This window comes from Sapajus apella, unplaced genomic scaffold (assembly GCF_009761245.1).
Source record: "Sapajus apella isolate SASKATOON/1434 unplaced genomic scaffold, GSC_monkey_1.0 scaffold30, whole genome shotgun sequence".
NCBI lineage: Eukaryota > Metazoa > Chordata > Mammalia > Primates > Cebidae > Sapajus > Sapajus apella.
This window is the reverse complement of record NW_022436970.1, coordinates 15,135,797-15,160,777: the sequence shown is the minus strand read 5'-3', so window position 1 is coordinate 15,160,777 and position 24,981 is coordinate 15,135,797. Positions and strand designations below refer to the sequence as shown.

At 36.5% G+C, this 24,981-nt stretch overlaps 1 protein-coding gene and 1 long non-coding RNA gene across 3 annotated transcripts in view; one reads left to right on the top strand and one right to left on the bottom strand.

Annotated features, from left to right (window-relative positions):
- DOK6 (docking protein 6) overlaps window positions 1-24,981 on the bottom strand; it is a 459,594-nt gene that overhangs the window by 103,464 nt on the left and 331,149 nt on the right. For both annotated transcript variants that reach the window (XM_032293886.1, XM_032293887.1), the window contains one exon: window positions 5,467-5,605. In XM_032293886.1, coding sequence (XP_032149777.1) covers window positions 5,467-5,605 — 139 coding nt within the window. The remainder of the gene's footprint in view (window positions 1-5,466; window positions 5,606-24,981) is intronic.
- Window positions 505-24,915, top strand: LOC116561854. Its single transcript, XR_004273632.1, has 3 exons — window positions 505-2,190; window positions 5,147-5,149; window positions 24,902-24,915. It is a non-coding gene; the product is annotated as an uncharacterized LOC116561854 (long non-coding RNA).

The following is a 24,981-nucleotide window of genomic DNA, read 5'->3' as shown; positions in this document are numbered from 1 at the left end:
CACCGCTCACCGCCGAGCTTGGCATGTGAGGTCTTTTTTTTTTGTTTGTTTAGACTAAATTTTCTTTAGTGTTCTGAAACTGAACAATAGTAAGTGAATTAATTAATTTGGATCACAGATCAATTTTCACATTTTCATTATTGACCATAATAATTCAGCTTGTGTTCTTTCATCACAATCCATGACTATCAGTTAAAAAAAAATCACAAATATGCAAATAATATTTCCTGGCAGAAAACTGATCACTGTCAGCAATCATAAAAGCTTGAATCTTATGATTAATAGTGACAATACTGAGTGATAAAATCATGAATAGAATTCTGAAGAATAACTTTGCAGTTATTCTTACATATTAAATATCAGTTGCCACTTGCGATCACACACACTTAGCGTTTTCGAAGACTCTCTTAAACATCTGTGAATATACCCAGAAAAGGAACTGCAAAGACTTAATAATTTGTATAACTCTCATTAGGGTATAATGCTTTCAAATTCTTTATATCTTTGATTTAGAAAAAATTTTTATACTAATAGAAAATCCTGTAAAATGTAGAAGAATGTTTTTACTAAAATGGAAACCAAATTGCTGAGGATAGAATTCACCTGAAAAGGCTTTCTTAGTTCAAGTTATAAATAAGCATGTGTTCTGTGGTTATAAAAAGTAATACTGTATTTTATATACTCTAAGATGCCATCAATTGTAAGATAAAATGTCATTTTATGTAGCACTACAAAAGATTACTGCTGCTGATTAAACTATAACTCATTTGAACTGAGAGATGTCAAAATTTGAAAAAAATGTGTATCTTGAAATTGATGCAATATGATAGTACATTCCAGTTCATGCAAGTATTTGAACAAAAAATATAGACTGTTAGTAATCAGTAGTTGGATAAGTTTATAACCATAAAAAAAGCAATTTCTCATGTCTTCTCAACTGTTCATTACATGTGAGCATTTTATAATTGCTTAAGAAGATAAAAGCACATTTAAAAAGAAAGCATTTTCATTGAATTGTATGTGTGTGTGTGTAAAACAGATCGATGAAAATCTAAAATTATTTCAATCCATTTGAGGCCTTGTCCATGACGATTTCAGCCTATACTCAACCTTAACAGGCTAAGTCACATGGGTGTATTTGTGATATAGTTTCCAATGAATGGCTTCTATCACAAAGAATGTCAAACTTTTTTTGATAATGTTGCACATGCATGTCAAACCATCTATAGACACTTTTGGCAATCAAAACCAAAGAATTCTGCTAGCTCTAAGAACAAGAATGATCTCTATAAAATGTAAACAGTCTAGAGATGAACATATTCTGTTCAAATATCTAGCTTCAATCATTTTCTCAAATATTTGAAACACATTAATTCCTCAACAGTAGTTCCTGTTTAGTATGTATTACCTTAGCTTAATTCTCCTATGCATCTTAAAACTCTTAAAATTAGACTGGTTTATAGTTTGAAAATGGAGAAGGTATAGAGACTCCTTAAGATTCCTGTCTCCTTTTCTGCCAAGACCACTTTGATTCTCACTTAGAGGCAGGAATGAGAAGCTGTAGCTATACATCTGTATGCAAAATGGCAAGCATGTCATCTTCTAATACAGAAATTCATTCTATGGAGGGCTGACTCCAATGAGTTGATTATCTAAAAAATCAGGTTCTACTTCTGTGACAACATGAACAAGCTCAAGTGGTGTTTTTATCGTGTACCAAAATTTGGTGATGTCTTATCCATACATAAAGGTATGGAAAACTTTCGATATTTCAAGGAGTCAAAGGACATGGGGTTATTTTGTTCTGGGCAGAACAAATTATTTGATCCCACACAATTCTGGACTACTTGAGAAGGAACTCTCTTGCTCTTCTCGTGTATTTCTCTATACCACTTTGCAGGGTACTTAGTATTAGCATACAGCAAACACTTTACAGTCTTACGGATGGTTAATAAACAGATAACATTTTAATTGTCAGTTAATAATTTTTTCATTCTCATGAAGGAAATCAAAACATGCACTTTTAATTATCTTACCAATTTAGTGGTTCTTTTATCCAGTTACTCTGTTGAGTGGCAAATGCAATGTTTTCTCACAATGCTGAGAAATTTTTCTAGACATCAGATTCACGCAAAAATAGAAATGTGGCCTATTTCAGACTATGGATACATGTCAAATATGTTTATTCATGTGCCCCTCCCCCCAAGAAAGAAGGCTATAAACAAGGACAAAATAAGGTCTTATATGACATGAAAAGATCATATTCTTCATTTTATAGTAAGAAACGGTTGTTGAGACGTTATTTCTCACTTGAGTTTGCTTATCCAACTTTCAAATTATAATTTTGTATTTTAAATAGCAAATGAAGAGTTAGAGTATTTAAACATTCTTTCACACCTGTTGGAAGTTTTTTTTAAAAGTGTTTTCTATCGCTGGGCATGGTGGTCACGCCTGCATTCCTAGCACTCTGGGAGGGCAAGGAAGGTTGGATCACTTGAACCCAGGAGTTCAACACCAGCCTGGGCAACATAGTAAGACTTTGTCTCTATAAAAAAACAAAATTTAGCTGAGAGTAGTGGTGCAAGCCTGTGGTACCAGCTAGTTGGGCTGAGATGGGAGGATCGCTTGACCCAGGAGGTCAAGGCTGCAGTGAACTGTGTTCACACCACTGCATTCCAGCCTGGGTAACAGAGCGAGACCCTGTCTCAAACAACAGTTTTGTGTATGTAGAGGAGGTATCTTTAAAAAAAAAATTGCATCTGGGAGAACTGGAAAACTTGGCTTATGGTAGTAGAATTTTAGAAATTGAGGCATTTATCAACTGGAGGCAGCTTGCACTTGGAAAAGGATTAGTTCAGTTTAGGGAAAATGTGGCACATATACACCATGGAATATTATGCAGCCATCAAAAACGATGAGTTTGGGTGAACCTGGAAACCATCATTCTCAGCAAACTGACAGAAGAGCAGAAGATCAAACACCGCATGTTCTCACTCATAGGCGGGTGTTGAACAATGAGAACACATCGACACAGGGAGGGGAGCAATACACACTGGGGTCAGTTGGGGGGAAATAGGGGAGGGACAGTGGGGGGTGGGGAGCTGGGGAGAGATAGCAAGGGGAGAAATGCCAGATGTAGGTGATGGGGAGGAAGGCAGCAAATCACACCGCCACGTGTGTACCTATGCAACAATTTTGCATGTTCTTCACATGTACCCCAAAACCTAAAATGCGATAAAATAAATGGGGGGAAAAAGTTTAAAGAACAAATTATTCATGGAGTAATTCTTACTAGCATTAACCTTCAGAGAAAAGCATACTTCTGAAATCATTTCTGGAATTGAACCAAGCACTCTATTGACATGTATGTGCCAAGTGATGGAGTCTCTGATTTTGTGATTTCTAGAAACATTTTGTTCCTCTGTTGAGCCTTATTGAGCCTGCTGTTTAAACATTTGTTGCACGCTCCCTTCTATCTGTCTCAGCACTGATACCAGCACCCATGTCTGCGGTGTACACCCTAGTTTTAGACTGCCTGAGGTTATAGTGACTGGATCCATTATCTCATCTCCAAGCCATTAACAGCAGTTACTTGGCTCCAGTCTTTTGACTTTCTTCTCAGTGGCACAGGACGTGAGAAACATATAACATCAAGAACAAAAGTTAATTAAATTTTGTTTAGCTAATGTTTTGGCACAAAATACTTGAAAGTGTTTGAAGGATATTATGTAGCCATAATAGCAACTCTGATAATTATTCAAGGTCACTCCAACATCACCCTCATCATAATGAACGCTTTCATAGTACTTCTGTGTGCCTGGTCTGATTCTCAGCACTTTATATAGATGAATGCACAGAAACCTCGTAACAACCAAATGGGTAGAACTATTACATGCCCTTGTTATGAATAAAGGAAACAAGAGTTAAATAACTTGCCCAAGATTGCACAGCCAGTAAGTGGTGGTGTTGGGCTACAAGCCCAGAGCACCAATGGCGTGCTCCTCTTTATGGCAGATAATTGCAGTACGTGAAAGAGCTCTTGGAATTTCCATCGTTAAAATATAATTGAAATCACTCTGAGTTCTTGCTTGTTTAAAACAACTATAAGTAAAGAAGTACAAAGACTAACTAACAGCAAGTGACATCATGGTTAGCCCCATGGTTAATTTTGGTTGAAAATCAGCAGATTGAAAATATGGGCTGAAGATCAATGCGCATGACTCTGAAATAATTTGAAATTTGATACTTATATTTCCCACCTGATTTTAATCACTAGAAAAACGTCATATTGACTAGATAATTGTTAGAATATTTACAGTTAACCCAAGTCTTCCTAGAAAATTTTTACCAGCCCTCTCTGACTGATGATGCTTCAGCCATTCCCACAGTCACATCTTAATCATCCTACTAAAACTCAAGCTACTCTTTCAGTCCCATGAGGAGTCCAATGTCCTGTGTTGCCCTTTTCCTCCTGAGGTGTTAGGAAAGCTCTTTTAACCATACCCCAGATGGAGGGATAGATGTACATATGTCGTATTGAGAAACTTACAAGTGCATTTAGAATAACATGTGATCACTTAAACTACTTGTTTTCTTTAAAAAAATTTATACTTCAAAATATTTCATAGAATTTTAGAAATGAAAACTAACAGTAATAAAAAACTTCATTGTCTTAAACTAGAATAGGCTTATTGATGTTTTACAAAGAGAATTATAGATGCTTCCCAAACACCAACTGTCCTTCCTTAGACAAACTCTAACGCATCTTTATAAATCCTAGAAAGTTAATACTCATCTCTTAAGATTATAATCAATAGTCATTCCACTGTTTGCTTTTTAAGCAAATTGGCAGTAAAGCTTATTTTTTAGCTAGTCATATTGATAGAATTTACTACTTTAGATTATTTACTGGATTATTTTTTAGCTTGATCCTAAAACTGGAATACAGTTCCAGGACAAGACAATAGACAAATTATTCTGTTGGCAACTGGCATAAGCTCCTTCTGCAAACATTTTATTATATATACACAGAAAGAGCCAGAAGTTTTACAGCACCTAGGATAAACATAAAAATTTAAAAAAATGGAACCCTTTCTGGTGAGAACTTAATCTTCCTAGTTATTTTGAGCCCGTATTTAAATCTCAGATTGTCCAACTGTATGTGGGGACATGCAGACAACATTGCTTCTTATTTGATTATGCAAGCCACTCTCTTTGACATCCAAGGCAACAGGGCTTACACAGGTAGATGCCAGAAGTGCAGGGCTCAGAGTTGGTGGCCACAAATAACTTCTGTGACATATTGAGTAGGATACTAGAGAGATGACAGGGTAGGGTAAGTCGTCAGGATCAGGGCAGGGTGGACACCGAGGCACTGGTATGAATGGCCCGACGCATCCATGTTGCACATCAGACCTCAGAGACATTCATTTCCAAGCTGATAGGTTACCAGGGAAAGGGCCTTACCCGGGCCTTCTGCTCCATCTCTAGCATTAATCTTTCATGTTGCTCAGCTATGGCCAGTGTCGCAGAATGGACCTTCTGATAGATCATTTCTCCTTCCCTTGTTTGAAAAGTGAATAGTCCTTCTCCTGTGTCGCACATTCTGTGAGAATAGAGACGGGAAAGAGATGAGTCTCTGTGTGTTCAAGTGCGTCACCGTTTTCCATGTAATCAATGCCCTTGCCCTTTTGCCTCCTCCTCCTCCTGACCTCCACGGGAGTTAGTAAGGCTGATTCAGCCCCAACCAAACTAACCCAAAGATGCAACTTTAAATGGTACATGAAAACAAAACTAAAAATAAAAGTCCATGTATATTTGGATGTTTAAAAACGAAACATAACAATGTAAAGGAACAGAAAAAAGTGATTTAGGTATGGCAGTGGATGATTTCCAATATTTAATGAATAAAAATAGATATTTTCTTTAAGGATGTTTACCTTGTAACATAATTGCACTACTATCTATGAGTTGATAGCTCTTGAAATTTAAAGAACTTACAATAAATCCGCAATTTTATACTTACTGGAACAAGGAGAAAACTCTAAATTTTCAATACACTTTAGTTTTACATATTTTTTAGTTTATGGATTTGCACATACAGGCTGAATCTTTTATTTAAACTGAGTTCTTAGGCAAATCTTGGTATAACCTGGGGCACAACAAGGCAGAAAGGAGGCTCTATTTGGATATGAGAATATCTGGTTGAAACTTTGGCTCTGCCGCTTACCAGCAATTGACCCTGGGAATGTTAGTCAACTTGGTAGTACCCACTTTCCACATCTCTAAAGTAGGAATAATAATGGACCCAAGATCCTTATGAAGGTTAAAAGAGTTGATACAAAAACAGTTAGTGTTGCTTAGCCCACATTAAGTGCTCAAAAATGTTAGCTGTTACTAATTTCATCACTGGGAAAGTCTGTAACTAAGTATCTACCATAGAGAAATGGCTAGATTAATTACGGTATTTTTATCTGCCATTATGATATACATTATTATGCTATCATGATACAATATTATGGGCAAATGTTACTCAGCTATCACTATGTCATTTCTGAGTGTATATAATAAAATTCATAAGTCAATTCAGGGAAAAAGCAGAATGCAGAATCTTTTTCAACTATCTAATTAGAATTACTTTTTAAAAATTTTTTATTGGAGAAACTCCACTGACAAGCTGTTATTCAACAGGATTATAGATAAGTTTTATTAACAGAGACTAACTCTAAAATGGAAAATATTTTAATATTTTAAGCCAGCTTTTAAAAATCGTTGAATGGTTTCAGAAAGACCCACCCATTATCAATGTGCTAATATTTGGATACTGGATATTAACTGGATTTCTGTGTCGAGTTTCAGGTTATAACATCAAGCAATTTTCAAGTTATAACATCAAAATATTTATGAGGAGAAGCTAAGCACCAAAAAGATTTTAGATTCTTCTCTATGGTTCTCCAAGGAGTTTTCAATAGAGAAAAATTGTCTCAAGTGGCTTCAGACGTTATAGAGGCTGCAGCTGTGGTCGCTTAGGGCCCTACAGAGCCAGCACTTAGCTTCTCTGAAAGAGATCTTAATAAAATTCACCCAGCGTGAAATGGAAAGTCTGGGGGAACAACGAGGAGTTTTCACAAAGTGAAACAAATGAGCTTTCTTTGATTCAGAGGCGTAAGGAGCAGCAGCAACAAAACCATTGATAAGGAGGGAATGCATCTTGTTTGAGGCTGCGCTTTGTTTACAGTCATCTGAAAAACAGTGCTTATTAGCCTTTGGAAATGAGGTAATGAAAACACAAATTGTTATTTCACAGTCAGTCATTGAGATGTAAAGCTCCAGTGCTTGTCCACTTCCTGGGATGTAACTCTGCCCCATGCAGAAGCTTGTATGCTTACAGGAGGGATTTTGGTCACTGAAATATAAACTACTGTCAGCTTCATTTTTTGATCATGAAATAAGGCATTTAAAACAGCATGAAAAGCAAAGAAACTTTAGGGAGAAGATGCTCTTTCTTCAGAGTTTGTATGTAGCCTAGATGAAGCTCATGTTTATTATCAGCCATGTTGGAATAAATGGGCTAGGTGACATGGTTTGGCTCTGTGTCCCCACCCAAATCTCATCCCGAATTGAAATTTCCATGTGTCGAGGGAGGGACCTGTAATCCCCACATGTGGGAGGGAGGGGGAGGGAGGCGACTGGATCATGGGGTGGTTTGTAACATGCTGCTCTCCTGATAGTGAGTTCCCATAAGATCTGATGGTTTGTAAGTGTTTGGAAGTTCCTCCTTTGCTCTTCTCTCTCCTACCACCAAATGAAGAAGGTCCTTGCTTTCTTTTCACCACCTGTCATGACTGTAAGTTTCCTGAAGCCTCTGCAGCCATGTGCAACCGAGTCAAGCCTCTTTCCTTTATAAATTACCCAGTCTTGGGTATTTCTTTATAGGAGTGTGAAAATGGACTAATACTCTAGGTGTCTCTCGTTATTGTTTAAAATGTGTTCTTTAGGGGCTGTTAGGAAACAGAATGCTTCATATCTGTCTAAATAGTCTTGAGGTAGTGAGCCAATACTAGAGAAGATAATTAGGAGAAAGAAGAAATAATTTAGATGGCATTTGACTCGCTCCTCAAAGCGTGGTCCACAAATCAGTAGCATCTGCCTGCTTGGAAGCTTGTCCAGGCTGTTAAACTTAAATCTGCATTTAACACATCCCCAGGTGACCCACACACACATTAGCGTTTGATAATGACTGGACTACAGAACCTTCTCCATAGGTCACCATTTCATCGAAGAGGAGTGAGAGATGATACATGGGACCCACAGGAGGACAAATTAGAAGCTATATTTGTAAAGCATTTTAAAGACTGTGATACAGAAAACAAATGTTAGAAAGAAATATGACAAAAAGAGCAAATGAACCCAAAGAATTATTTTCTTAACTTGGGAAAAGCTAAAACAGAGGTGTTAGTTAATCTGAAACCTCGGACTCCCTTGCCAACAAGATACACATTCCTCAATTGCATTTATTTTGTGAAAAAAGGAAAATAGGGATGACATATTTGTCCTTACTTCAAACTAAAATTCTATTGATATTTGCAGACAACTGCAAATGTAATCTCTTTATATCTAACAATCTCTCTGTACAAAATGAAAGTTTTTTTTTTTTAATCTTAAAACTGAATGTTGGATAATATAATCTGAGGTTTCTTTCAGCTCTGAGGGATATTCTAGGGCCTTATTAAAAATTTTAAGAGGTAAACAGAACTGCCACATTTGTTTCCAGAATTTTCTTTATTTGTTTTTGACACCATGATATAGGAAAATCGTAACAATATGGGATTAAAAAGACTAGGGCACCAATTTCAACCACGATGCTCTAGCCTGTCATATAAATTTATATATTTTTCAAGTAACTACTATAACCTAGCCACTGTTTGAAGCCTGAGCTACCAGGGAGATATGTGCTACCTGGGAGAAGTTTAGGGCCATGAAGAGGGCAATGGGGGATTAACGTGAGCCAGTTATTTTACTTATTAACTCGGCAACAAGATTTTATTAGTATTTTTTTTTGAAGTAAATGAAGTAATGCATGTGATAGTTGGCAGGAAAGAGTTAATTTAGTAGGCCCCAGTTGGTTATTCAAACCTTGCACATTCTTCATTCCTAATTTTAGGATGGCCTATGGCTGGCTTCTGGGATATGATCTCTGGGCCTTTGGAACATTCTGCCTATTTCTGTAAGTCTGAGACCTTGGGCCATGCTGTATCCATTTTATCATATATATTTATCCCAACAAGAGACAGCCTAGCAGGAATGCCTGTCTTTACTTTGGTGGAGCCTGTATAGCTGAGTCAGTCCTAGGGCATGCCTACGTGACTGACCCCCAATAAAAACCTTGGACATCGTGGCTCAGGGGACTTCTTTGGTTTATGGCACTGCATGTGTTGTCACATGTCATTGCTGAGAGAATTAAGGGTGTCCTCATATAACCCCACTGTGAGGGGCCTTGGAAGCTTTTGCCTGGACTCTCCTGGTCTTTATCCCTTGTGACTTAACTCTTTGCTGATTTTAATCTTATTTCTCATGGTGGTGAACCAAACTGTGAGCACAGTGTGTTTTTCTGAGTCTTGTGAGTTTTCTAGAGAAGTGTTGAGCTGGAGGCTGGCCTTGGGAACCCTTCCATCTGACACTGCCAGCATGTGCTAAGGAGTCAATATATTTTAATGCAGTAAGAATGTAAAATTCCTAGTCTTTTCCCTAAATGTCTGTTTTTCAAATTACATTTCTTTCTGGAATCTAAGAATATCCTCTTTATTCAGCTTTACCACTCATATCCAGAATCACTTGAAATAACAGTACTGTCAGACTTATCTCTGCTATGTTCTAATAAATAAAAAATAACCAAGGATCATGTGGCTGTATATATTTGAAGGAAACTGAACTCCAAAGGAGGTGCTCCTTTTTAGTTGTCTTCAAGGGCAGAATCAGCCCTAACATGGTGCATGGAGGAATTTTCTGGAGAAAAAATTCCTAGCATTGAACTACTAGACCATACCCTCCTTTTCTTGTCTGTAACTCTCAAGCTTGGCTCTCTATGAAGACGTGACTTTGAAATATCACTCTTTCTTCCCACATGTGTGAAAGAAATTTACCAAGTCAAAAATTATGGAAACACTTGACTTAAAAAAGTAAGTGTAGACATTTTAAAATAACATTTTGTGGGACTCTAGATAAAATTTTGCAACAGATGAATTAGTTGACATCTGGCAATTTTGCCCATCTTCACAGCTGTATAATTTCATTCTCACTAAGTTTTGCAATGTTGTATACATATTTAATAACCAAATATTTATTCTACATGCACACAGAAATTTTAAACTCTCAGTAATGGGGTAGAGCAGGAGCATGTTCCTAAAAACCCAGTGGTATTTCTATTCAGTATTTAAAATTTAATGTTTAATTATAGAACATAATGAAATTCTTCAAAGCACAGCTTTTCCACAGAGCAGTTAAAACCAATTAACACTTTTATTCTGTTAACAGTTTAATCTTTATTGTCATTTAACGATGCTAGAATTTTACTTTTTTAAGCTGCTATGAGAAGATTGGTTACTCTGAGTCAGACTGTGATCTAAGAAACTGAGCAAAATGGAGAAACAGAATAAAGCAACAGTGCAGAAAGTCAAAAAATAGACCCAGTTCACATAATAAACCCATGGTCAAAGTAGAGTCTCAGATCAGTAAGGAAAAGATGAGCTCTTCAGTAAACTGTTGAATGATAGCCATTTGGAAAAAAGCTGAATCCATGTCTTTTCCTCCACTGATATAAATTCCAAAGAAAGCAAATGGGGAAAAAAGTGCTACAAGAAAATATCAAAGAATTTTTACACAAACTCAGAAAGGAGAAGAGATTTCAAGAGAAGATTCAAACAAAAAAGTGACAGAAGGAAAAGACAGATGAATCTGCCTTTGAAAATCCTATTTAAAAATAATAGAAATCATAAGATATCATAAGTCAAAAACTAGAAAAAGACTGAAATTCACAACACTAATTTCTCGTTTCCTTTAGCAACGTATTTTAGAAATTCAACTACTCCAGTGGTAGTCGTAATTGCAATAGTAGTAGTATTCAGGGAAGAGTAAGTTACAGGCACTGTTTAGGGTTTACACACAATTTTTTAAATGCTCAAAGAACTCTATGAAAAAATTACTAAAAATAACTTTCAGGTGAAAGTAATATGTAGATTGTGCTAATATTTGAGTAAAAATGTGTGGGACAAAATTTCAGTTAAATAGGAATAAGTCGACGAGATCTATCGTATAACATGGTGACTATAGTTAAAAAAATATATTGTATACTTAAAAATGCACAGAGGGTAGATAAATGTTCCTCACCATGGAAAATGATGACTATGTGAGGTGATGCATATGTTCGCTAGATTTAATCATTCCACATGTATATACTTCAGAATATCATGTTGTATACATTAAACACAATTTTATGTCAATGTAAATGTGCATGGGAAGAATTTACATGCCTCTTTGCATGTATGTACGCTAAACTCTGGAAGAATGTACAAAAACTAACAGTGCTGTTTACTGGGGCAAAGTGAAACAGATGGCGTATAAGTATAGAAGCAAACATTTTCACTAATACCTCTTTACATAAATGGTAAAGTAAGGAAATGTTATAGCTTTATGATTTTTTTTTCCCATAAAGACAAAGTCTTACTCTATTGCCCAGGTTGGAGTGCAGAGGCATGCTTATAGCTCAATGCAGCCTTGAACTCCTGGGTTCAAGCAATCTGTCCACCTCAGCCTCCTGAGTAGCTGGGACTATAGGCTCACAATACCATGTACCCCCAATCGCTCCCGCTCCCCCCTCCTTCTCCGCCATGGTAAGACATGCTTGCTTCCTCTTCTGCCATGACTGTAAGTTTCCAGAGGCCTCCCAGCTATGTTTCCTATTAAGCCTGTTAAGAACTGTGAGTCAAGTAAACCTCTTTTCTTCATGAATTACTCAGTCTCAGTTCTTTATAGCAGTGTGAGAATGGACTAATACACATGTCTACAAGGAAGTCTTGGTTTTAGTCTGGGCTCTGCTGCCAATTAGCTTTGTGAAATACCATTTAGCCCTTTCTAAAATTAAACTTTTAAATGAAAGAGCTAACATAAACCATCTCTAAGATAGGCATTTGTGCCCAAACTCTACCAATTCTTCCACCTGTATACTCAGTGATGGCACAATTACAGTCACGTTAGTTAAAATCTATCTTCTCACATATTTTCAAAGTTTTCATTTTATATTATTCTTTTTTTAAATTTAACTCAATAAGATGACTAATTGAGTCTCTCTGAACATCTGGAGTTTGGTTTTAGTAAATCTTTGAAAATATATACATACGAGATGCTCTTCTAGCTACCCTACTTTATGCCTGAGAAATTCAGAATCAAAACACCCACCATGTGAAGATGTCATGAAAGTCATAAGACTTTAATTACAATTATTGCCATTATCCTTATTATATGGCTACATGTTAACAAGGATTTAATGGAAAAAAAACTAAAACTATGATTTGATATTTGCCCTGTATATATATCTCCTGGAGGCTTTATTGTAAACATATCAGATATTCCTTGACAATTAGGAATTTTAACACTTTTAACTCCCAATGTCAATCACGAAAAGCACCCAGTGTACCCCTTAAATATTTGTTGATGAAAGCGAATGAAAATTATCAATATAGTGGCTACATAAAAAGTATTGATTTTATAGTTTCTGATAGGAAAAAAGCAGAACAAAATATAAAAGAAACATTGTTTTTGAAGAATGGTCCCTTGGTGCTACTGTACCCTTCCAAATGGAGCAGATAAAACAGTTAAAAGAAATACAGAGAAGTGATATGTTCTTATGTTTCCAGCTGGCATAGACATGTTCTATTTTAAACCTGTTTGAAGGCATCTGTGTGTGTCGCATGGAACAGCTACTGATCTATACTCACACCTATTCTTGTGGTGAAGAGCTAATAACAAAAGAAGACAAGTAGAAACCTGAGTTCTGTCATTTAAGAAGTATACTTTCCTTTTAATGTGAATTTAACTGCCATGTTATGATTGGGACAGTTTTTAGTCTGTCCCAAATTTTATTACTATTTAGTCTCTAAATAGGAGTATTTAATATTAGAGTTATGCTTTTTTTTCACCATTTTGAGGGAAACCTAAAAAGAATTCTATTTCTTTAGAGCTAAAAGAGCATGTAATCAGGGTTTAAAATTATATTTTTATTCCTCTTTTATTTTAAATATAGTTATTTTTTTAATCATGTGAAAGATCCTTTCAGCATTTCAATTGACTGTAGAAGAAAGACAAAGTCTTATAGCCAAATGGAAAATAAATACAAGACTGGATTTGATTTTATATTGACTAAGGCTTGACTTTTCTTCTCAGGTTATATTTATTCGTTTTGTCAACATATTTTTGGACACCACCCACCTGTCTACTTGTCAGGCACTGTATTAGATTTTAGATTTTCAGAGATAAACATATTACTTTTTTCAATGGAAGATGTAATTTTTTTAAATCATATTTTTAAAACCATAAGTAATCACCATTACTATGAATTACATTTGTTCTCACATATATGCATTTAACTTTTCATTTAAAAACTCTGAGTAGATGATCATATAAACTTCTATGGGAATTAAGAAGTTTTGAATTGATTATCCTTACTGTGTTATAGTTTTCTCTACAGATCACTGATAGAGCACTACATTTTTTAAAAATTGGCATTATCAAAACAAGCTACCCAGTAAAACAACAAAACACAAATCATTCTAAGAAACTCATGGCAAATACCAACTGGTATTATAAAAGATGTAGGCATATGTTTGATCTACTGATTTTTAAAATTTTTAACATTTTCATGTATTTATTATAGAGCTGGGGCCTCTCTTGCTCAGACTGGCCTCAAACTCCTGGGCTTAGGAGATCCTCTCACCTTGGCCTCCCAAAGTGCTGAGATTACAGGTTAAGTTACCTGTAATTCTGCCTAAGTTACCAATTTTTAATTTGTTTTGAAATAGAAATTAAAATGTACGGAAATGAACAACATGAATCTATGTAAGTTTTAAACATTAAAGAATTTCAAATGCAATTGCCTAGATGTTTCAAATGTCATCATTTCAGCTTAGTAGATTTTCAAACTTAAATTTTTAACTTCATTTTAACACATTAAATTGTATTTCTTAAAATAATTTTCATTGAAAAAGTTAGTGAATAGTTTGAATTATCTTCAATGTAGAAGCTAAGATATGGAGTAAACATCTCCCTATCAAAAATAAAAGTATCAGTTTATATTGTTCCTTGATATTTTTGGTCTTCTCAGCTATACAATGTTAGGCTTATCATGGTTCCTAAGGAATTCTAGTTAAGGAAAGGACAAATCACTTCTGTTTTTCTTGCTGAATTAAGCATAAATCTGTATTATAGTACTTCTAATATTTCATTACATTTATTTTTACAAAAGTTTTTCCCAACTACACTTATTCCCTGAAAATACAAGTAAATAGGAAGGAAAAGAAAACAGAATAAAATCTATAGAAGTTGGCAACTCAGTCCACAAAAGGGGATGTTGGTGTTTGTGGGAGGGTGGTGGGTTTCCACCCAGGATCCTGTAGAAGTCAGAGCAGACTGCTTGGTGGCTGCAAAAACAGGAATGTTCCTAATTGTTTTGGCTTTTTACTTGTATGTATCTCTTACTCTTATGTAGTGTATCTTTCCCTATTGCTTATCTTCCCTCTTTTCCTTCCATATTGATTTATCCTTTCTCTAAGCTTTCTGAAAAACCTCATCATAGTTGTTCTTCCCATCATCTTAACATGTATTTATTTTATTCTTATTTCTTCCTATGGCTTCCTTCTTTGACCTTTAAGGAGTCTTCTTTTTGAAAGCCTTTATTAGATTTTGCAATAAAACTTTTAGAGCCACTCCATGTTCTTAAATTTGAGGATGACATGTATTTTTACTTATCTTCTTATTTGCTTCATAGATCCCAGTTTTTCATTTTTATTTGCCCTCACTTTTGGAGGCATATATCCAGATTTGGTATTTGAACAGACTGTATGTGGGAATTTCCCTTGGCTGAGTGTATTTTTCACTTCAATGACGGCCAATTCCTCTTCTTCAGTTGGTTGGAGTCTCAACCAATATGCCCAGAGTTGCTCCTAATCCTCATTTCTTACTGGTGCCCATCTACCTCATTTTGGGAATGGAACTGAAATAGTTTCCTACCTCCTGTTAGACTTTGATTCTAACTGTGAAAGAAAAAATAGTAAAGTCTGGTCAAGCATATCTCAGTAAATGTTTTGAAAATAAAACCTTTCCTTTTTGCTAAAAAGACAAACATCTTGCTTGAAAAGAACAACTGGGACACATATAATGAAGGAAAAATAATTTCTTAATTTATGCTAATTCAGGTAATGGTAAAAAAGCAGAAACAATGCAAAACTAGAGTCATTGAACAGAGCTGAGGAAAAAAAAAACGCCAGATTTAACTCACAAAATACAGAATCTTTGGTTGAAGTAAATCGACCTGTATTTAGTATTCTTGCTATTGTGTCAACTCATGAAATTTCACTGTGTTCTAGAGTTCTCTATCATTGGTCAACTTTTCACCTTTCTTTACATACTGTTTTCCTGATTACTATTATTCACAATTATCAGTTTAATACCACTGCTTGCTGATGGGAGATTCTTCAGAGTTTCTAAGCCTTATCCCTAACTATGTAATATCTTAAAAGTAACTGAAATAAAAAATATCAAAAACTGGCTTTACATCAAGTCTGATTCCTTCCATTTTATTTTATAAATTAATGAATTTTTTTCTCATTTCCCAAGGAAAAGATGTGGGAATAATCATAAATGCTGTTTTCTGTTGGTGAGTATCAGCTTCTGCCTCACTCCAGGCACAGAAATCTACACTCCAGCCCTTCCTAAGCCATTTGGCATTTTCTTAACGAGCATGTGCCTTTGCTCCTACTGTTCTCTGTGTCAGGAATCCTACTCAGTCCTTTTTCGCCTTTGATTTCATCCTCTCATACTCAGATCAAATCTATCTATCTATCTATCTATCTATCTATCTATCTATCTATATATCTATATATATATATCTCACACATATACATACATGCATGTGTATGGATTATATATGTTTATATACATATGTACATGTATATATGTGTATATGTATGCATGTGTATATGTGTGTATATGTGTATGTGTATAATATATGTATATGTATATTGGTTTGTTTCTCTAGAGGTTTCTGAAGTAACACAGCGTGTATAACTTTGTCTTCTGACTTCTCCAGCCCTCCTCTGAGCCCCTGGAAATCTGACTGTGACCTTGGGGAGTTTATATGACGGATGGGTAGGATGAATGGGATGCACTACCGGTGCTGTCCTTGTCACAAAAATCATGGTGGTGCTTGAAAGATCAAAGAATAGAAAAAAATGTATATTAAATGAAGACTTTTCTTCTGTTCTCATGTTTGCATCACTATAGACATTGCTCTTCAAGTTCTCTTTCTCCTGAGATCCAGGTAGATGTTCACTCCCTGAGGCAGCTTGTAGTTGAGAAGATAAGAAAAAAACTGCCCAGTAGATCCACGGAGACCTTTCCTCTTCCACAAACAGCTGCAGACACGCAGGAATTGGGTAAAGGGGGCAGGGAATTACTGTAGTGCAATGGATTTTCTTTTCTTTTTTTTTTTTAAGTATGCTAAGGACTTTTCTCAACTGAGAAATTATTGTGGGCATTTTCCCCTAATCTACCAAGGACTTTTATTTGCCATGGAAAGTATTATGACAGGAAAAGAAATAGGAAGTCAACCTTTTGTTTCTGAGATTCAGAGGAAGATTTCAGTACTAGCCAGGCCGACTTTGATGGATTTGTAAAAGCCAAATCTAGATGATTAAGTCAGCTTTGCTATAAATCAGAGCTAGAGGGAGATTAGAACATGATTTAAGAGGCAGCCTTGTTCCATCTGGACCTGGGTGACTGGGGGCGAGGGGGAAGTTAGAAGCACTGGGTCAGACTTGTATATCCTGAAGTCTCTTATCTGAGTGAAAATTCTCTTATCTGAGTGAAAGTTCTGTGAAATAAATTGATCTCTAGATAGGTGAGCTAAACGATACACTCCTGACCTCCCCAGTGCCTAAGTCTGGCTGCAAGGCATCCAAAAATTGCACTGTGGAGGACTGCAGCCAAACAGCAGGGTGTGAGAACTCCAGAATTTACGAAACTGGCCAGAATCTCAGGGGTTTCAGTGGAGAGTGACAGCACATCCCTGCGAAGCCCAAATGAGATCAGTTATATTTATTACAGCAGATGACAGCCTGGAACAGACCAGACCAGATGATGCTTGAATCTGGGGTTCCTTTTATTCATAAGGTCATGTAAGACTTTTGTGTGCTTAAACATCAAACTACATAAAACTGTGAAGAAGGGGCAGAAAATAGTATCACATCAAGGTGAGTCATCTGAAAGGGGTGATTTAAAATGGCAAGTTATAATTATCCCCTTCCAGTGAGAAGGGGTTCCTCAGAAATATTCAATAAGATACAAAAATTTTACACTTTCTTAACTGAATCAAGTTGTGTTAAATTCTTGAACCTTTACAGTTGTAAAGCATCTGCAATTTCAAATAGCAAAACTTTCACTCCCTTGTCTATGAAAATTAATTAGCAAAGGTTTTCATTTATTGTGGATTCAAATTTATATAGTCATCAGGTCAGATTTATAGTCTCTCCCTAAATTTGGGGAAAAAGTATTTTTTCTAAGTTTCTGCCCAGATATCTTTCTAATTATTTCACTACATCATTCCTGGCTTCTACAGTCACTGGGGGGGTGTGGAATGAACTGAATATATTTTATTGGAATTCACATTATCACTAAAGAGGTTCCTTCCATTGTCGGAAAGCCACACACACAAAGCCAAAATCAAAACGTATTCTTAAATGTTGAGCATATAGGATCATATGTGCTAGAACAGGTTCTAATGACTTAGATTTCAGCCACTTCAAAAAAAAGTCTGCTATGGTCTGAATGTTTGTGTTCCCCCAAATTCAATTCATGTGTTGAAACCCTATTCTCAGTGTAATGACAGTGAGAGGTATGATTTTGGGGAGCTAATTAGGTCATGAGAGCAGAGCTCTCATGGATGGGATTAGTGCCCTTATCAAAGAGACCCAGGCCGGGTGCAGTAGCTCATGCCTGTTAACCCAGCACTTTGGGCCAAGGCGGGAGGGTTGCTTGAGGCCAGTAGTTAGAGATCAGTCTAGACAACATAGTAGGACCCTGTTGCTGCAAAGAAATAAAAAAAAACTTAGCCAGACATGGCAGCATGGAAACTTGTAGTCCCAGCTACTTGGGAGGCCGAAGAGGGAGGATCGCTTGAGACCAAAGGGTCAAGGCTGCAGAGAGCTATGATGATGCCACTGTACTCCAGCCTGGGTGACAGAGACTCTGTCTCAATTTTTAAGAAAGATCACAAAATAAAACAAAAAGAGGCCCAAAGGAGCTTGTTTGCCCTTCCACCATGTGAGTTCACAGCATGAAGCCACCACCTAGGAGGAGTGGGCTTCCACCACACACCAGATATGGCGGCACCTAGATCTTAAGTCTTCTCAGCCTCAAGAACTGTGAGGGATAGATATTTATAAGCCACCTTGTTTATGGCATTTTATTATAGCAGTCCAAATGGACTAAGACAGTCCAACAATAAAAACAATAAAGCAAGTTCACTAGGGCAAGGCATATTTAGTCATTGGAATCCTTTCTGCTGTGGTCATTCACACACAACATTAAAAGAGTTTGAATTTGGAGGCTAACCGTATTCTCCCATGTGAGATTAATGCTTAGCCGGAAACTGGAGGAACGATATGGGGTGACAGAAAGTAGCAAATAAAAGGTTAAAGAACAAAAAGAAGAATGGGAAAGTCAGTAGTCAAATGATGATAAAAATCAAGGATTGAGTCCAGAGTGATTATTCAAATGAGCGTTATTCAGTGCACAAGTTAGTTACAATCTGAAGACAGAAAAAGGCCAAAGAAGCAAGAAAGGGGAAATCAACTTAAATTTATAAAAACTATTTACAAAGTCTGATCATCATGAGATATTCTAGACATCCCTCTCTCCAACCTGCCCATATTTCTGGCTGGGCGTACCGACTGCGTTTCCCTGATAATGTAAGCTGCTGGCTGGTGAGAGAATCAAATTCTCCCTGCTGACTGACTTCATCTACAAGACACACGAGTATCCACTGGTGAGAGAAGTTCAGTTGTGAAAGAGAAGCGAAGGAAGGCGATGGGTCCTTAGCGAGGGTGCACAGCCTCTTCCTCCATTGGTAGCTCTCCATTTGGTGTTGCCTGATGCAAGGCACACTTTGTTTCAGATATTCAGATTTCACAGCCTTCTGATAATGCTTAGATTAATGCTTAGCTGGAAACTGGAGGGGACTGAGTCCTTATTTTTAATACACTTCAGGGCCAGGCGGGGTGGTTCATGCTGGTAATCCCAGCACTTTGGGAGGCCGAGGCCGAGGCCAGTGGATCACCTTAGGTCAGGAGTTCGAGATCAGCTTGGCCAACATGGAAAATCCCATCTCTACCAAAAATACAAAAATTAGCTGATGGTGGCTCATGCCTGTCATCCCAGCTACCTGGGAGGTTGAGGCATGAGAATCATTTTTTTTTCCCCATTTATTTATTTTATTGCATTTTAGGTTTTGGGGTACATGTGAAGAACATGCAAAATTGTTGCATAGGAACACACATGGCAAGGGGAGAATCATTTTAACCCGGGAGGCAGAGGCTGCAGTGAGTGGAGATTGCGCCACTGCACTCCAGCCAGGGTGACAGCAAGACTGTCTCAGTAAATACATAAATATTTTAAAAATAAAAATAAACACACTTTAGGTGATTTCTGCATATTTAAGTTTCAAACTACTACTTTGAGAGCAAGCCCAGGGTGGCTTCCTGTTCTATTGAACATGAGGGGAGAGCCAGGGGCCGCAGAAAGCCTTCTCACAGGACCCAGTTATCATTAGCTTGTTTCTCATTCAAAAAACATTTATTCGTCACTCATTGCATGCAAGGCACTCTGCCCAGCCAAATATGTGACTGCAGGCTGACGGGTGGTGATCGGGAAAGCTGCCCAAATGAGTAAGATTCTGACGCTTCTTTGGAGTAGTTTATCCTCTGTCTACCACCTCCAGATCACCACGTCTCCATGACTGGACCCAAATAAAGTTATTTCATACTTCCAAAAATACCTTCAGTTATTAACACCTTCAGGAGAATTCAGGGGCTCTTGGTAGAAATGAATGAATCATGTACATAACTGAGAACTATTTATACAAACAAGAGTTTTGGTTTTCTGGAAAGGGTAATTTCAGGTATTTAGAAGTAAGAGTCGTTACAATGTTGCTTTGACAAGCCACTGGGCTTCCATGACAATATCAGAGTCCTGGTAAGTCAGGCAAGGAAAGGAAGCAGCACTCATCAGTAGCAGACAATAGGAACTTAGCACTCCATTTAATTTTGGAGAGAGCTGGTCTAAGTGCCTCAGGTATTTTAACAACTGGATCCTCTCTGGACTCTTTAACACCCCCTTCTTGAGTAGTGACGTAGATGAGGGAGAACACAGAATGAGCTGGCTGCCTCGCTCCCTCTCTAGCTACTCTCCCAGTTTGAGATGAAACTCTGGAACTATAAAGAAGGTGGGAACTTACTGGAATCTCTTCTACTTTTCTCAACTCGGCACCGACTGTTATAAAGAATGAGACAAAAATGCCATAAGGAAAGCAGTTGAGAGAAATTTACTCTTTTACCCTTGAAACCTAATGGGAATTCAAGCAGTATATATTTTATTTTTCTTAATGGCCAAAGCCCTTGGCTGCATATTGTAATACCTATCATGGGATGAATCAAAGCAATCTTAGTAAAAAATATTTATTTCAGCTTTGCTAGTTGTTAAAGCTCCATGAAATGTTCATTTTCAACGCTGTCTTCTCTATGAACAAAAGATTGCGCTAAGCAATATCTAAATTAATATCTATAGGATTTCATTTTTTACCATATGTAAGGATGAATTACAGAAACTCCATCATATAAAGTTTTTATTGCTCTGTTGTCTTATCATTTTAAGTGCTTGAGTGATAATATATAATTCCTGCTATTTTTTCCATCCAGGGATTGATGACACATTTCAGTTCCCAATGATAACCTCTCTTGCTGTTTTCATTAAGCATTCCTACACATTGAAAGGGAGATGAAATTAGCAAGGTAGAAAATGAGAGAATTAAAAAGCAAATCTCCTGTGTTTCTTTTCAATTAGTATTATGTTAAAGAAGGTAAGGCGTAGAGACCAGGCTTATGAAGTTGCACTGTGCGAGGTTGCACAGAGCAGTGGAAAGGACGCCCTGCAAAGTTCAAACACTGCCTCTGAAGGCAGGTGGCATCCTGGGGAAACATACTGATGAGGAACCGAAGGACCTGGGCTTAGCTTGGATGCCTTGGAAAAGTCACCTGACCCCCAAGTCTGTGGCTGCCCATCTCTCAAACTATTTACCTTTGACACCTTAGACGGCTGCTATGAGGATCAAAATATGAATACATCTTAAACACTGTCAGGCACTGTGAAATAAAAGATATTATCAGTGTGATTGTGAGTGATGGTTTCACAGGAGCACTACGCTGCCTAGAGAGCTACAATATCCTCCTTTGCAAATATTTTCCTGCTATGCTTTAGACTATCCCTGGCCTCTGCCACCTTCCCCATTGATGCTGCATTTTCTGTTTAGAGATGGTGTTTCCTGTTCTTAGACTGTGACCCACAATACCCCTGACAGGCCCAATCACACCCAAGCCTGTGTTCTATCAAACTAGCAATTGTCCCCGTCAGAGAGTTTACCTGTGAAAAGCTGCTTCCCCTCGTAAAGTGGCAGCTTTCCACGGGGGAAATCTGCCTCTTCTTTCACCAACATGGACAACATTGGAGAAGGGAACAAAAAACACTTTGCTATTTCACTGGCTCATGTAAAGGTCATTTCTCAGCCTGTTTCTTGCGCAGTGGAAGGTGTTGATTATATAGCTCCAGAAATGTTGCCTTTTTGAATTTATTCTTGTCTCGGGGGCTGTGCTATCTTCCACCTAGACCAAGTTTCATTATATTTAGTGCAGCAGAGCATGCAGACGATGTAGTTAGAATTGTAGGCAAAATAACCCGTTCCTATAACTATTGTCAGCTTTCAGCATATTAATAGAAATTCTGTATAAAAATATTTACAGTTGATTAGGATTGGAATAAATAAAGGCTTAGTTTCTGATTTTGGTTTTGGCTGACTTTATGTATTTTTCTCTGGGGTTCTTTTTAAAACATTAATTTTCCTTAGCACAAAAAGTAAACATTTCTTTTAGTGAATATTTCTGATTTCTTTAGCATTTTTGAATTATTGCAAGTTTCATTTTAAACCAGTCTTACTAGTAGAAAAAGCAATGTTATCTATTTCTTCAGGATCCTGGGCTGTCATTTTCAATTTTGGTGCTGATTATTTTAAATTAACATGTGATTGAATTTAACTTTAGAGATATGAAGTATTTTGCTGTTAATGCAAACACAGGACAATGAAAACAATCTAAGAATTTACAACTTAAATTTCGGAGTTGAACAAAAACATACTGGATTCAGTTTCCATAGATAAAGGTTTATATTCAGGACTGTACAAGTAACAACTTACGTGACCTTGATTGACCTTGACTATACCCTGCTATCTATTCTGTGTCCTTCCTTGTCTTGTGTGTCTGGCGCTGTGCCCTGGGAAGCTGACTTCTCAAGCCTCTCTGAGACAGGAACCATAGAGATGGGCATTTTTGACACAGGATATACTAGCTGTCTCTAAAACTTGGTCATTAATGTCCTCCTAGTTCTAGATCAAAGGAAAAACGTGTCTAGGCTAAAACAGTAGGCTTACACTTAATGAGGATATCCCCCACGCTAATGAGGAGTTGCTAGGCTGTTTGAAGGCACTCATTTGAAGATAAGAATAATAACTTACTGGGATAATACCCTTTCTTATAAATATGAACTAAAAGTTCAAAGGTGTAAATGTGAATAGTATTAGCATCACTTTCCTCCCTAAAGAATGTATTAAGAATATCAAAGCTCTTCAACAGTGATCAAAAGTGACACACAGACCCAAACATATGATTTCATTTTATAATATGGAACTAAATTAAGATTTCCATTGAAAAGAGGTTTGAAATAATACCGCATTTTTTTTTTTTGAGGGAGCTTTCAGTTTCCCATGAGTTATAATATTCCAATTCCATTCGTACCCTGGAGCTGATCATTTACAGTCTAAAGTTTATTAATTAAGGCTTTTTTGTTTAAAGACAGATCAAATAGGTTTTACATAGTATATTCATAGTTTGCCTTACAGAGAATAAACTTTCAATGATCCTTTAGCTTCATTCTATTTAAAAAGACAGCACTGTTTAAATTATTTATTTCTATATATTTTTAGGTTGTCTTTTGGAACTGATAGAAAAAATTCTTTAGTGGTTTCTATAATTCTTGTTCTCATTAATAAATGTATGACATATTATACTTCAAGTAAATTCATAATAATGCTTCTGCATTTTAAAAATTCCTTCCAAGGGAGACAGCTTATGAAAGAACTAATATAATTAGCATTTTTAGATGGATGACTAGTGTCAAGACAGAGAGGAAAATGCTTATTGCAGTTAAGGAATGCACCTGAATGTGTACTGCAAAGAACAGCACAATGTGATTGAAGAAAATAAATTAAACTTACATTTTTGTTTTCGACAACCAAAACATTATTGTTCCTATTTTTATAATTTATGTCATAAGCATATTTTTATGGAAAATTTGATGTTTACTTTTTGTTAAAGATCTATAGCCAGTTGCTTTGGAACCTCTGCTGAGTACTTCCTCAAGCACCTGCCATTTTAAGAAGGAATAAACCAGAATAAAATTTTCACTCTTCAGGTAAATAGTTGGCGTAGGCTACAGGTCTTCAAATAATTAAGCAAATAGTCTTGACACCCTATTATGTGCCAGGAACACATATGCTTGTAAGAGAAAAGAACTTTGAGAGAAGGACTTTAGGTATACATTCTATAACACTTATTGCAGGGAGCTCCTGACAATAACACAAAAGGGAACATTTAATTTAACACTTGTGTATAATCATGGGTATGTGAGGATAGCTACTTTTCTTATGAACTGAAGAAGGCAAGACTTTGAATTTGTATGTAATCTTTGTGCTAGTGAACACACACAACAATAATGACAAGAAAGTCAAGATTGAACATACAAATATGCTTTTTGGGTGGGCTGTGCATAGGGCATTTTAAGTACAAAAGAAAAAATTCCCTCCATTCTGGTTGTATTTAGTCTTCTATATAGGAATCCATGTATTTCATCCCTTTAAAGTAGCTACATTTGATGAAAATTGTCACTTTTAAACTGCCTTACAGGAAATGTTTTAAAGTTTTATTTGGATTTCAGAAAATAAGACTTTTCAGGGGACAAAATTATATAATCACCATGCTAAGCATATTGTCAAACCAAAATAAAATAACTGTACTTTTGTGACTATTTGATTAGATAAAAGGATTCATTCATCATTATACCCACATAAATTGTGGCAAAAATTTGATGGAACAGTTTCAACTATATGAATTCATATCTGAGTAGCCCTTTAGGAAATCAGTCAATGTTGAAGTTTTGTGCCAATATCAAATTTAAATGATCTGTGTTTTGGATTAAGCTATTCTATTCATCACCTGAGTCGTTATTTGAAAACTTCTTCACTGTCTTAAGCAAGCATATTTAAATATGGAATTAGCATACAGGATCAAAAGGGGAATGCAAACACAAATGAAAACATGCATTTCCCTGATCATG